Genomic DNA, 12,252 nt, shown 5'->3' with positions numbered 1-12,252 from the left:
CAAGCAGCAATGCTGAGTTAGGTTCAATTCTGAGTTAGGTCATTCTCAATGCAAGTAACCAGATACATGTGCTGGTTGACCAAGAGTCAGTTTAATGTGACTTTGTGTCACATTTGTGAAACATAGTGTTTCAGTGAGGCAGCACCATAAATATGTTGGCATTAGGACTTGCCTACTTCAGGGATTCAGTGATGTGAGATGACCAATGCAATGTTGAAAGCAGAATTAACCTGGTGAATAGTCCGAGTTTAAAATGAGCATGTATATGTTTCAGAATTTACAACATGAGCTGTCAACAGTGCAAGAACAGCACCAGCAGGAGGTTGTGGCCCTTCAGGACCACCATAGATCTCAGCTGGCCTCCTTGAAGCAGCGGCACCAGGCCGAATTAGCACATGCTCAGGAGCAGGCCTTGGAAGAAGCCCTACAACAACAACAGCACTCCAAAACAGGTCAGTTCAAGAGACCTTATCTGGCTTATTAACTTTGTGCTATTATTAACTTTGTTGCCCTGTGGTTGTCGTGGCTATTGGAACATTAAATGCCAACACTGAACAAAATTGTTAAGTGAAGATCTGGTCTTGTTGGAAACATATGTTTTAAGGTAGAAAATAATTATGTTTGTGAGATTGTGAGAATCTTGTATTGAGTGATATATAGTCATTGTTATTCTTGTAGCAGATGGTGCCTCAAGCGATATTTCAGCTCTACATGAGGAGATTATTAACCTTCAACATGACCTTGTGACAATTAAAGGCCAAAATGAGCAGCTGAAAACTGAGCTGGAGACAGCTGTGCGAGAAAAAGACCAAGCCATGACCATCTTGTCACAGTTAGAGACACAGAGTGCTCAGGTATAAACTCTCTGTAGAAAACAGAGTTTATTCCTCTCATTCCCTCCTCTCTCTTCACTAGCAATATCATTACTTCATCATATGGCATTTTATAAACTCTTACTCATACATGGGCATCATTTTGTTCAAAAAGAAAATATTTAGTCTCTGTAGACTGCTTTATAAATAATAACATGTACTATGCAGATCATAAATGAATGTACTGACATCTTCAGTAAAGGTTTTTCTGAATTAAGCTGACAAATTTTTTTTTCTCTGTTAGCAGTTTTTGCTATCCATAAACTTGACTACCATCATGAATTAATGTGAAATAATCTTTGCTATAACATTGATCACCAAATAGCAGTGAAACAGTTCATTGATTTATCATAATCATGCCGAAGTACCCATGTCGGACGCAGGTTTTTATCAACATTAGACTGGGAATCCAGCACAAATTACAGTAACAATAAAGCAGAGGAATAGGGCTATTACTCCAGTTTATAACATTTAAGGTAAAGAAATTGAAAACTAATAAACTAATGAAGTGAAGGAATCACCATCCTCATCGGATCAAAGTAACTGAGCAATGTATGTACAGTTCCTGAATGTGACTACGTCAGCTTTGTATGTGTCTCTCACACTCATAGATGAAGGCCCGGACTGTAGAACTTGAGACAGAGTTGGGAGTTTTAAGATCAGAGCACTCCGCACTTCAGGACAAGGTGGTCCGGCTGGAGGAGACTTCTAGGCAACAGGCTGCTCAAATTACAGGTGAGGAGCTCACGTTTGCAGGAATGATGGAGGATTTTATTGAAGGTACATGACAGGAAATCTCACCAAAACATATAACATATTACATCTGGTGCTGAAACATACAATTTTCTAGTAAGGTATCACTCTAGCTTCCAAGCAAATCTGAAAGCAAATTTCTGAGTTCAGTAGAACCTTCAGAGTGGGGCAAAATGTGTGATATAGACAATAAAGAAACTGTATATTGTTGTGAAATTTAATATCTTGAAATTCTTCTCTAAATAGTCCGTCAGTAAGGCGTGCCAGATAAAAGGGATTTATTCTATCCTTACATGCAAGTTACCATTTGCCTTCTTGAAAATAATGTTCTTATGATTGTGAGACTTTTGGCCTTCCATATGTCTTTTATAAATATGTATTTATTATTGTTATGGTTTTTAAGGAACTTGAACAATCATATCATGTACATATAAGGTAATTATATCATGTGTTTTTTCTCTGCTTTCAGATTCTCAGGCAGATGTCAGCCAACTTGGGGAAGAAAACAAACAGGTTCGGGCTGAGTTATTTGATGCTAAACAGAATCTTCTGGATCAGTTGGATTCAAATCATGTAAAACTTGTCTAAAACTGTCAGGATTGCATTTTGAGTTGATTTGCATCATGTAGCATCTGTTTAAATTTTCAGAAAGTAATCTGTGAGAAAGTCTGTAAACTTCACTTCATTGTAAATTTGTTTCTATGGCAATAACACTATTGTATTTACTGCTGGGTGTGTTGGTCTACCGTTTATCATTATAAAAAGCATGTTTTCTCTCCAGTTATCTGCCCTTGTTACAGTTCAGCATGCATGGCGGAGGAAACTGCAGTTATACTAATTTTTTTTTTAATAATGGGATGGATATATTGCTGAAGAGTGATGTCCCTGTTTGAGATTATCTCCCTTGTTCCATGCAGCTAATAGTCTCACCAATGGCACTTGTGGTGGCCTAGTTAAGACTCTATTCATTGGGCAGTTCAATGCATTAACATAGTTAAGAATGTTGCTACTACTACTTTGAACGGGCTCAGGTGACTGCATTAGAATGTATATTTTTTAAAGCACATGCATTCCAGCTTTGTTTTACTGTAGGTCACAATATTGAAGAATGTTTTATTTTCGCATATAGTGATAAGGAATTGTTTTAGGCTAGGTTTTTGTAGTTTTGTTGTCTAAAGATATATAACTATAAAAACAAGGTCTTCTCAAAAACGGTCACATTTTGTCACAAAGGAAATATTCAGACAAGTGCATGTGTCACATGTTGTGTTCAATTATAAATCTTATTTTATATACCTGTTGGCTTTGATTTTGAAACATATAAACTGAACATCATATGATCTTATGTAAGGGTTGCTGCACTACAAAATTCTGGAGTCTCTACTCATTTTTCTAGGCCCATGTTCTTGAAGTGTTGAGTGACCTTCAGCATTTTCGTCACCAGATGAACGACGACACTTTGGCACGAAAATCCAAAGTTTTACACGAAAAAGACAAGTTGGTGAATCTACTGATAGCTGTTGGTGTTAAGGTCAGCGTCAGCATTAACAAGGGGAAGATAACTCTGGCTGCTTAATTTCTCAGTTTTTCATAAATGTTTTATTTTACCCCTGTTTCTTTCTTTTGTTTCCTCTTGATATGATGACTGATAGGAGATTTTTTCACTGACAGTCCATGTGGGTGACTTTTTTGTTGGAAACTCGAACATTAGAGGATGTCCCCTGCCATGCTGTTGACATTGTACATGGTTAGATACTTGGTAGTTGATTTACTGTAAATATCAAATATATTTCTTTTGAAATCTGATTTATACATCTGATTATCGTATATTGGAATGTCTCATTCTCTTTGGATGGCTTTGAATTTTCAGAAAGCTGAATTGTGTAAACAAATATCAGATATGGAACAGTCTGAGCAACAACTGGCATCGGAGACTAAAGATTTGATTCAATCACTGGGCAGTCCAGAGAACCTGGAGGTCACCAAGGGTAACGAAAATGGATTTGTGTCAGCAATTTTTCCTCAATGTAACTTTACTAAGTGCCTTTTGCATGTGAAGCTCAGGTTACTTGGTAATGTTCTGCTGTGTTCAATTAGGATGGGTTTTCCTTTTTGATATGAAGTACATGTAAACTGTAATTAGTTCACTCTTTGTCTTACTTACAAAGTGTATTTTTGTGCCCAGGTGTTTTCAGTGCAAGTCACAGAGGCCTATGTTGTAAATAGTTTATTCGTTTTTTAAGCCTTTTGTTGCATTTTATCATCAGTATTGGTCATTGAGACTTGAGACAGAATTATTTATATATATGTATATAATATTGTAAAATTTCAAATAGTTTTGTGAGAAGTGTTTGATTTTACCCTGCAGCAATGCTGGACAGCCTACAACAGGAAAACACAGCACTAAAACAGAGTATGGTAGAGCAAAAGGAGCATGTCACTCAGCTGGAGAGAGATATTGCTACACTGAAGCAAGAGAGGAAAGATGCAGAAGAAAAATTCAAAGATTTGCATGAGAAAGGTAAATTTAGAGTCAAAATAAGACACCTTTGATTCAGTGTCTTTTTTTTCCTGTAGATGAATGAACGCCATGTCTGAAATAATTAATTGTGCTGCATCAGACATCACCTTTAGGTGTCTGGCCACTTTTATGTATGACTGCATGTACATATAGCTTCTGTAGCTAATGTAACTAGATCACATTTTATATGTGTAGAAATGTATGGTCAGGCCAAATGATTGAACATAATACAACTAGTCATGCTGCCATTTTGAAATTTGTCTGAGTGAAGGTTTTGGTAAACACATTACTTCATGTCGGTTAGATGGCATTCACAGTGTAAAAACAGATCACATATTAGGTCTGAAGTTGACTTTGTAATGTGTTTTAACAAACACAAAGTGCTATGTACAGGTGTAGAAGTCCTCCAGTCTAAGGATGAGACAGGGTTGAGTGAGACAGAGAGCCAATGGGACCTCAGTATAGACAACAACTCCAGGTGAGCCGAATACCTGTACGTGTTGGGTGGGAGTAAGTGGGTATTCTGTATAGACAACAACTCCAGGTGAGCCGAATACCTGTATGTGTTGGGTGGGAGTAAGTGGGTATTCTGTATAGACAACAACTCCAGGAGAGCTCACAACTAACCCATCATAGGTGATTTCTTTACTGTGGGTATGTCAATTTCCTCCACCCGTGTTCATATCACTAACCACCATTGTGTCAGTGAGAAAAAGACTTCAGTATATCCTTAAGCAACAGTCAAATAAACCAATCAAGCGTTAGCAAGTTTCCAAATTGTCAGAGATCAAAGAGACCACAGATTTTTCAAAATTTATCTTTGTTGTCAAGGCACATGTTTTTTATGAGGACAAGTTTTTATTAAACGCATGGTAATGCTTGTGAATGTCCAGTACAGTTAGCTTTTTGTCATGATTAATTGTCAGAACTTATGTGGGCGTGGTTGCTGCTTTCAGACCTGTAGCTAGCACGCCATATGTAAAGAACAGGCCTGGTGGAGATGCCAAGGAGGAGGAACAGGGGAGAGAACTCCGACATTTAAGCAGTCAGCTGAGGGTGTACCAGGATCAACTGGAGGAGTATGAGTGTCTAAAGGCTGACTGGCAGGTGGAGAAGGAGGCTCTTGAGGAAGTCCTCATGGGACTTCGCAAACAGTTACGAGAGAAAGAGGCTGCATTAACCACAGCATCGGTGAGCAGTTAATGTCTGAAGTAGTTTTAGTGGCATTTGCTATTGTCAGATTTCTGTGACAAAGTAAAGAGGTGTGTTCATAGCGTAGATTCTTAATATTGTCATTGTTAGCTACATAATGTATCTGATATATTAAAATTACTTTTTAAACAAAATGCACAGTAATTTATGTTTCTTAGCCATATTTGATGTTAAAAAAATTTCGTACAGGACTTCAGAATTTTCACTGATAGGCTGTTGTGTGAGACAGACAAGCTTAGATTAAGCTGAATTGTGGGTAGTCCAGGTTTATTTGCTGTGCACTCAAGTGTAACAAGTGTTAGATTCTTTAATCCAGAACGTCCTTTCTACGCTGTCTGCGAGTGTTAACGCTGTACCCCTTTGAAGGTTAATACTCATTGTTATCAGTTATATATGATCAGTGCTTTTAGTGAGCACTGTAAAATTTCTTTTGTTGATGTTTTGAAGTTATAAACGTCATATTTTCCAGACACGTGTGAAGACTGATGGCCCCATGGACAGTGACAGGACAGCATTACAGGATAAGATTGTAAGCTTAGCCTTAACTGTATTTGAAATGTTGTTCATTTTCTATAGATATGGTAATGTCTTCATTATGAAGTGATGTGATTTACGAAATAAGTTGTAATTAATAAGTGCATGTACTAAGTTTTGTGAGAGTGGTTTCTGATAACTGTTTTATTCATGTCGTGATGTTTCCCGCTGCCATTTTAAAATTTCAGTATTCTTGAGTGCAGTTTAAAACACCAGTCAAGTAAATAAATAAATGTTTACCATCTTCAATACATAAATAGCTAATTTAACGGGTGTGTTCACATTTATCTCTTCAAGTGTGTAAGTGTTGCCGGTGACTCAGTATTACTTGATCAAGATTATATATATGAAATTGTACTTTGTTTTTACAGACAAGGTTAGAAGAAGAAATACAAATCCTGAAGAAGAAAAATGAAGAGTTACTGAAGGCTTTGGATCAATCTGAAGGTATGTGCTCAAAGAGATTGAGCTTGTTCTGGAGCATTTGATTTTCATATGTCTTAGATGCCTGTTTATGTTTAAGACAAATCATTTATTGGTTTTCGCCGGGGAAACTCTTCATTGCCAGTGTAATGCCCTCTTTACTTCTCATGCTATCTCAGTTCTGAACAGTTTTTTTGTTGTTCATTTTTCTTTTCATCTAACAGAGATTTTGAGTTACAAAAACTCCTTCTTTGATTGGGGAGGCTGAATATGTTTTTTAATCCTGTGAGGTGGCAAGGACCTAAAGTCATTGTTACATCAAAAAAAGCCCAAAACGTGTACAGTACTACAGTATTTGTCTCTGCTTTATAATCGTACAGTCTTTAATATTACATTATTATGATGAGCTGGGAAAAGAATGTTTAACATCTGTAAAGTGGTGTCAGAGTCCTGTTTCTGGGCATTTGTTGGTTGCTTATTGGTTTGATGAACATTTACCTGTTGCTTATGTTGTTCTTGTTGTTAGGGGCCCAGTCAGACTCCTGCCTCTGCTGTTGTTGTTGTTGTTGATGAGCCCAGTCAATATCATACCTCTGTTGTTGTTGTTGTTGGATAGGAATCCAGTCAGAGCTCGAGGAGCTGAGGAATCAGCTGGGAAAGAAGGCTGAAGAGGTGCTGAACTTGACTAGTGAGAAGTCTGAGCTGGAGGCAGGCTTAGAGGAGCTAGACAGTCAGCATAATGAAGCAATGGGAGAGGTGATCCGAATGCGGAATGGCCTGGTGCAACAGGCAGATGCGCTCAGGGGCCAGGTCAGGGAGAAAGACTCCTGCATTGACCAGCTTAACCTACAGCTGCAGGAACTCCAGACCGCAGCTGCTGACCAATCATGTGATCAGTCACATGACCTGTCTGAAGTGTCATTGGAGCTGGAACGAATGCGGCGCGAGTACGAGAAACTGAAGGTAGAGAAGGAGCAGCAGTCTGAGCGGCTTGTTGACGGGGCACAGGCTCTCAATCAGCTTCACATGGACAAGCAAGAGCTAGAAGAGAAGGTGAGAATACAGGAGAGTGAGGTCAAGGAGACGCGGGAAAAGCTGAGCGAGTTCAAGCACCAGCGCGAGGCTGCAGAGGAAGCGTACAGGAGCACCATGGAGAAGCTGGAGCTAGCAGAACAGCAGTTACAAGCTCTGGAGGAGAGCACGGCATTTGACTCATCCACGCAGGAGCACCTAGAGACAGAGCTAGAGGAGCTGAAATGTCAGCTGAGCGACAGCCAGAGAAACAACCAGACACAGCACTCTGTGATTGCAGCTCTGCAGGCAGAGCTTGATCTATCCAAAACTGAGGTGGTCAGTCTGCGCAGCGGTCAGGCAGTGTTGGAGGATGGACCGCAGCCAACTGTTGAGCTGAGCTCTGGTGCTGATGCAACGGAGGTGAGTGCATTGCGCTCAGAGAACCAAGCTCTCTACACACAGCTTGAAGCACTCCGCACAGAAAAGACTGAGTTAGAAAAGGAGCTAGACCAGATGGAACAAAAACTTCAAAAGCAGCACAAAAACTATGAGAATTATATCCATGATATACAAAAAGGGCAGGTTCTTGACTCCACTGCTCTCCAGGAAGAACACAGTAAGAGTATAATGGTAAGCCATGAGAAGGACATGAGGATTTCACAGTTAGAGGAGGAGATCCTTACTCTGAGAATTGAGCTGGAAGATTCCAAGGAAACCATGCAGTCAGCCTTAGAGAGTCAGCAGCAACTGTCTGGATTGATCAACGAAAAAGAAGCGGAAATTTTGAGTTTGAAAAGAGAAAATTTATACCTGACAGGAAAGATTGAAGAGCAGGAGAAGAATATGAGTGATTTAGAAATAAAGGTGGAAGGGACACAGACTCAGCTGAGTAGGTCACTGGAGGAAAACCAAAAGCTGAAAGGTGAATTGGTAACGAAAATAACAAGTGAAGACTCAAGTGTAGAGAGTGAGAAGTTGGAAACTCAGACCCTTGACGTGATGACAGACATGGAGTCAGAGCTGACCTTGGCGAGAGACAAGGTCATAGCCCTGGAAGAGGAGGTAGACAGACTGACTCAGCTGGTGGGAGACCAAGAGACCAGTATACGAGAGCTAAACAACAAAACGCACCTTCAGGGAAAGGAGTTGGAGGAGTATGCTCATAGGATCTCTTCACAGGATGACATGATAGCAGTGCTACAACAGAGCTCACTGCAGAAAGAGGCAGAGATTAGTGACGTCACGCAACGCTTGCACCGTGCTACGTCGCTCGTTGAGTCAGACAAACGTCACATGCTGGAGCAAAATGACAATGGCGCAACTCCTGTGTCCAACCTCCCAGCTATCGAGTACCCTGAGAAGGGTACACTGGATTTAGATGAAACTGAGGCTGGAGGTCCGGCTAGGAACAAAGTAGACATTGATTTAAGGGAAAGTCGTCCTCCAGAGGTCAATGGTCGTCTCTCTGGTGATTGGTCAGAAGGCTCTAATGATAGTGTTACGGCAGAGATAGAACAGTTACAGAGTATCATCAAGGGCAAAGATCAGGTGATTACTGAACTGCAGAACAGTAACACCTCCCTCATGAAGATGTTAGAGAGTAAACCTTTGACCTCTGGAGGGGAGAGAACTCTTGTAGAGGTACATAAGCTAGAGAACGAAGTCCGCTCTCTCAAGACTGAACGAGAACAAATTTTAGCTGTGATGAACGAGAAGTCTCGAGAATCTAGTAAATTAAAAAGTGAAGTTCATAGACTTATGAATATAATATCAGCTGAGAAAACAGCATTAGATAAATTAACACAGGACAATAATCATTTGGTACGGAATAGAGAAAGTAGTCCAAACGAAGACATGCAAAAGGAGGCGGTTCAGAATTTATCAAGGATTATACGTGACAAGGACGTGGAAATGGAGGCTTTGCGTCAGAAGAATGAAACACTGGTTCAGGTGTTACAGGATAGTTCTGAGGACGGATCTCGGATCAACAGTCTAATGGTGGAAAAGGAAAACCTGACCAAACAACTGGCTGTCCTCCACTCTGAGCGAGACCAGATGGTGGCCTTTGTCAGTCAGAAACATCAGGAGAGTGTGGCTTACCACAATGAAGTCCAGAGACTCACTGCCTACATCAATACTGAAAATGAAAAATTTGAAAATGTGCAAAGAGACTATGCAAATTTGGTGCCGGAATTCGAGGACAAAAAACAAGCCCTTCTGAAGGCACAAAATGAACTGATAAATTACAAGCAGAAATATACCGAGCTAGAAGTGAAATATGGCGAACTGGTGCAGAGGTCGAATGTATCAGACACAGTTGATGTTAGTATGTATAATATGAAGGCTCAGGAAGCCAGCAAACTGCAAGAACGCTTTACGCAATGTCAGCAAACTCTTCAAACAAAGGAGGCGAAAATAAACTCTCTAAATCAAAGGCTCAATGAGTTGGAACTGTCCACAAATAGTTTAGAAACTGAGAAAAACAATTACAAAAAACAGGTGGAGCACCTGTCATTCCAGATGCAGAGTTTGCGAAGAGAAGTGGAGGTCGCACGTCAGGATTCCGTCGACGCAGAGCAGGGGAAGGAACAGCAGACCTCAGAGATGCAGGCGTTACGAGAAGCCAATGACAAGGTGATGCTGTCTGTAAGAGAGAAGGAGTTTGAGGTGACGATGCTGAAGGAGAAATGCGCCACACTGACTGCCATGTTACAGGAGCGTGATGGACAGGAAGGACAACTGGACCGGCTACTGCGGGATAATGAGGCTGTCAATCAGCAGGCGCAGGCGTTCCAGCAGGAGAAGGATCAGCTGATGATCGTGTTGAGACAGCGCCAGGGTGAGGCTGACCAGTTGCGGGAACAGGTGAGACATTACTCTGCTCAGTTCTGTCGCATTAAGCTTGCAACAACCACTCTGAGTTAACACTCCTTCTGCTTTGGGATGTTCATTGCCATAAATTGACATATTAAACATATGTATGACGGGTGTGACTGAAGTATTTTCAATGTGGCATTACAACTCCAGTCATTCATTTATTCATTCATTCATTGTCACCTGAAGTAAGTATTCCTCATTACTTTTTTTTATCAGTATGCATGTACCATATATTTGCATACATATATCTTTTGACGTATATACTATATTCAGCTAACTATCTGGTGGTGGAATGTGTTCATTCAGCATAATAATGTGAACACTGCATGTTAATATTGTGTTAACATATATAATACTGCGCCCGTTTCCCGCAGGTGGAAAAACATAAACAAAAGGAACAGAAACTGAGTGGGGAATTAGACAGACTGAGGAATCATCTCCTTCAGGTATGTACTCAACTGAATGTTGAGGATAAGTTAAGGAAGAAGACATGATTAACTATTAACCTGTAAATGTAATTGTTTGAACCGTAAAATCACTGCAAATTTTGTTATTTATTTATTTCCTCTTTTACGCAGTACTGAAAATATTTTACTTAGAAGACGGCGGCCAGCATTATGGTGGGAGGAAACTGGGCAGAGTGCAGGGGAAACCAAATTCTATTAAGAGATCTTATATAGTTGATAAAGCTAACTGAAATTACAATATTTTCCTCAAATGTGTCATTCAGGATAGTGGTAAGAAAATAAATGATAATTCACGTATACATGTGCATTTGTGTGTACACCGTGGCAAGGACTAGTAAGACAGGTGATTACATGAAATGGATTTTAATTTGTACATGTTAAACAGATTGGTACATTTCATGATATGGGTATTTGTGTGTACTCATTGAGGAAGTTAGGCACATTACATGATATGGGTATTGGTGAGTACTCATTGAGGAAGATAGACACATTACATGATATGGGTATTTGTGAGTACTCATTGAGGAAGATAGACACATTACATGATATGGGTATTTGTGAGTACTCATTGAGGAAGATAGACACATTACATGATATGGGTATTTGTGAGTACTCATTGAGGAAGATAAGCACATTACATGATATGGGTATTTGTGAGTACTCATTGAGGAAGATAGACACATTACATGATATGGGTATTTGTGAGTACTCATTGAGGAAGATAAGCACATTACATGATATGGGTATTTGTGAGTACTCATTGAGGAAGATAGACACATTACATGACATGGGTATTGTGTGTACTCACTGAGGAAGATAAGCACATTTCATGATATGGGTATTTGTGTGTACTCTGTTGGGAGACTGCTATATTATATGGTATGCATATTTGTGTGTACAGATTGAGGAAGGGTACACACAGGAAGCACTGGCAGCTGAGGAGAGAGAGAAGGAACTGAGGAATAGACTGGCAAGCCTGGAGGAGAAAGTACTGTCCTCATCAGCCGCTGTGGAAAATGTCAAGTGAGTATGAGCCTGCATGTCTCTGTAATTCTACACAAATTAATGCTAACTTTTCATTTTCTTATGTATATTTGTCTCTTAAGTGAGAGGACAGGTAGTGATTTGTATGAATGAGGTTTTTTTTCTTTATTTTGGTCTCTTTGTTTATTTTTTCTCATTGTAATTGGTATTTGGTTGCAATCCGTATTTAATTGCATACAGTTTGACAGCCAGGTTTGACAGTTTTAAAACAGCCAGGCTTACCATATATGTGCTTCACTGTGTATTTCAGTAAGGGCGGTGAGAGTATTTCGTATTGAAGAGCCACAGTTTTAAATCGCTGATCTTCTGTTTTGTCAGTGCTCACGCTGGTCAGCAGCTAGAGAGTTTACAGCAACAACTGGTAGCCATTGCTGGTCAGCGAGATGCTGCCTACCACCAGGTGGCGCTACTCCAGGAGCAATGTCAGCAGTACAGTGCCTCATTGGCTAACCTTCAGCTGGTGCTGGAACAGTTTCAGCAGGGTGAGTATAATGATGAGGTGAAAGATGTTTTCTTCTTCTTGGATTTGTACAAT

General features: G+C 40.0%; 1 protein-coding gene across 1 annotated transcript in view; it reads left to right on the top strand.

Annotated features, from left to right (window-relative positions):
• Positions 1 to 12,252, top strand: part of LOC135468126 (thyroid receptor-interacting protein 11-like) — a 47,888-nt gene that overhangs the window by 28,485 nt on the left and 7,151 nt on the right. Inside the window, 15 exon segments of the mRNA XM_064746200.1 lie at positions 275 to 452; positions 679 to 854; positions 1,484 to 1,607; positions 2,095 to 2,138; positions 3,022 to 3,156; positions 3,496 to 3,613; positions 3,994 to 4,146; positions 4,540 to 4,624; positions 5,103 to 5,337; positions 5,828 to 5,887; positions 6,264 to 6,339; positions 6,932 to 10,194; positions 10,581 to 10,652; positions 11,575 to 11,696; positions 12,036 to 12,199. Coding sequence (XP_064602270.1) covers positions 275 to 452; positions 679 to 854; positions 1,484 to 1,607; positions 2,095 to 2,138; positions 3,022 to 3,156; positions 3,496 to 3,613; positions 3,994 to 4,146; positions 4,540 to 4,624; positions 5,103 to 5,337; positions 5,828 to 5,887; positions 6,264 to 6,339; positions 6,932 to 10,194; positions 10,581 to 10,652; positions 11,575 to 11,696; positions 12,036 to 12,199 — 5,005 coding nt within the window.

The sequence above is a fragment of the Liolophura sinensis genome, chromosome 6 (assembly GCF_032854445.1).
Source record: "Liolophura sinensis isolate JHLJ2023 chromosome 6, CUHK_Ljap_v2, whole genome shotgun sequence".
NCBI lineage: Eukaryota > Metazoa > Mollusca > Polyplacophora > Chitonida > Chitonidae > Liolophura > Liolophura sinensis.
The sequence above is the reverse complement of the archived record's forward strand: the minus strand, read 5'-3'. Positions and strand labels throughout refer to the sequence as shown.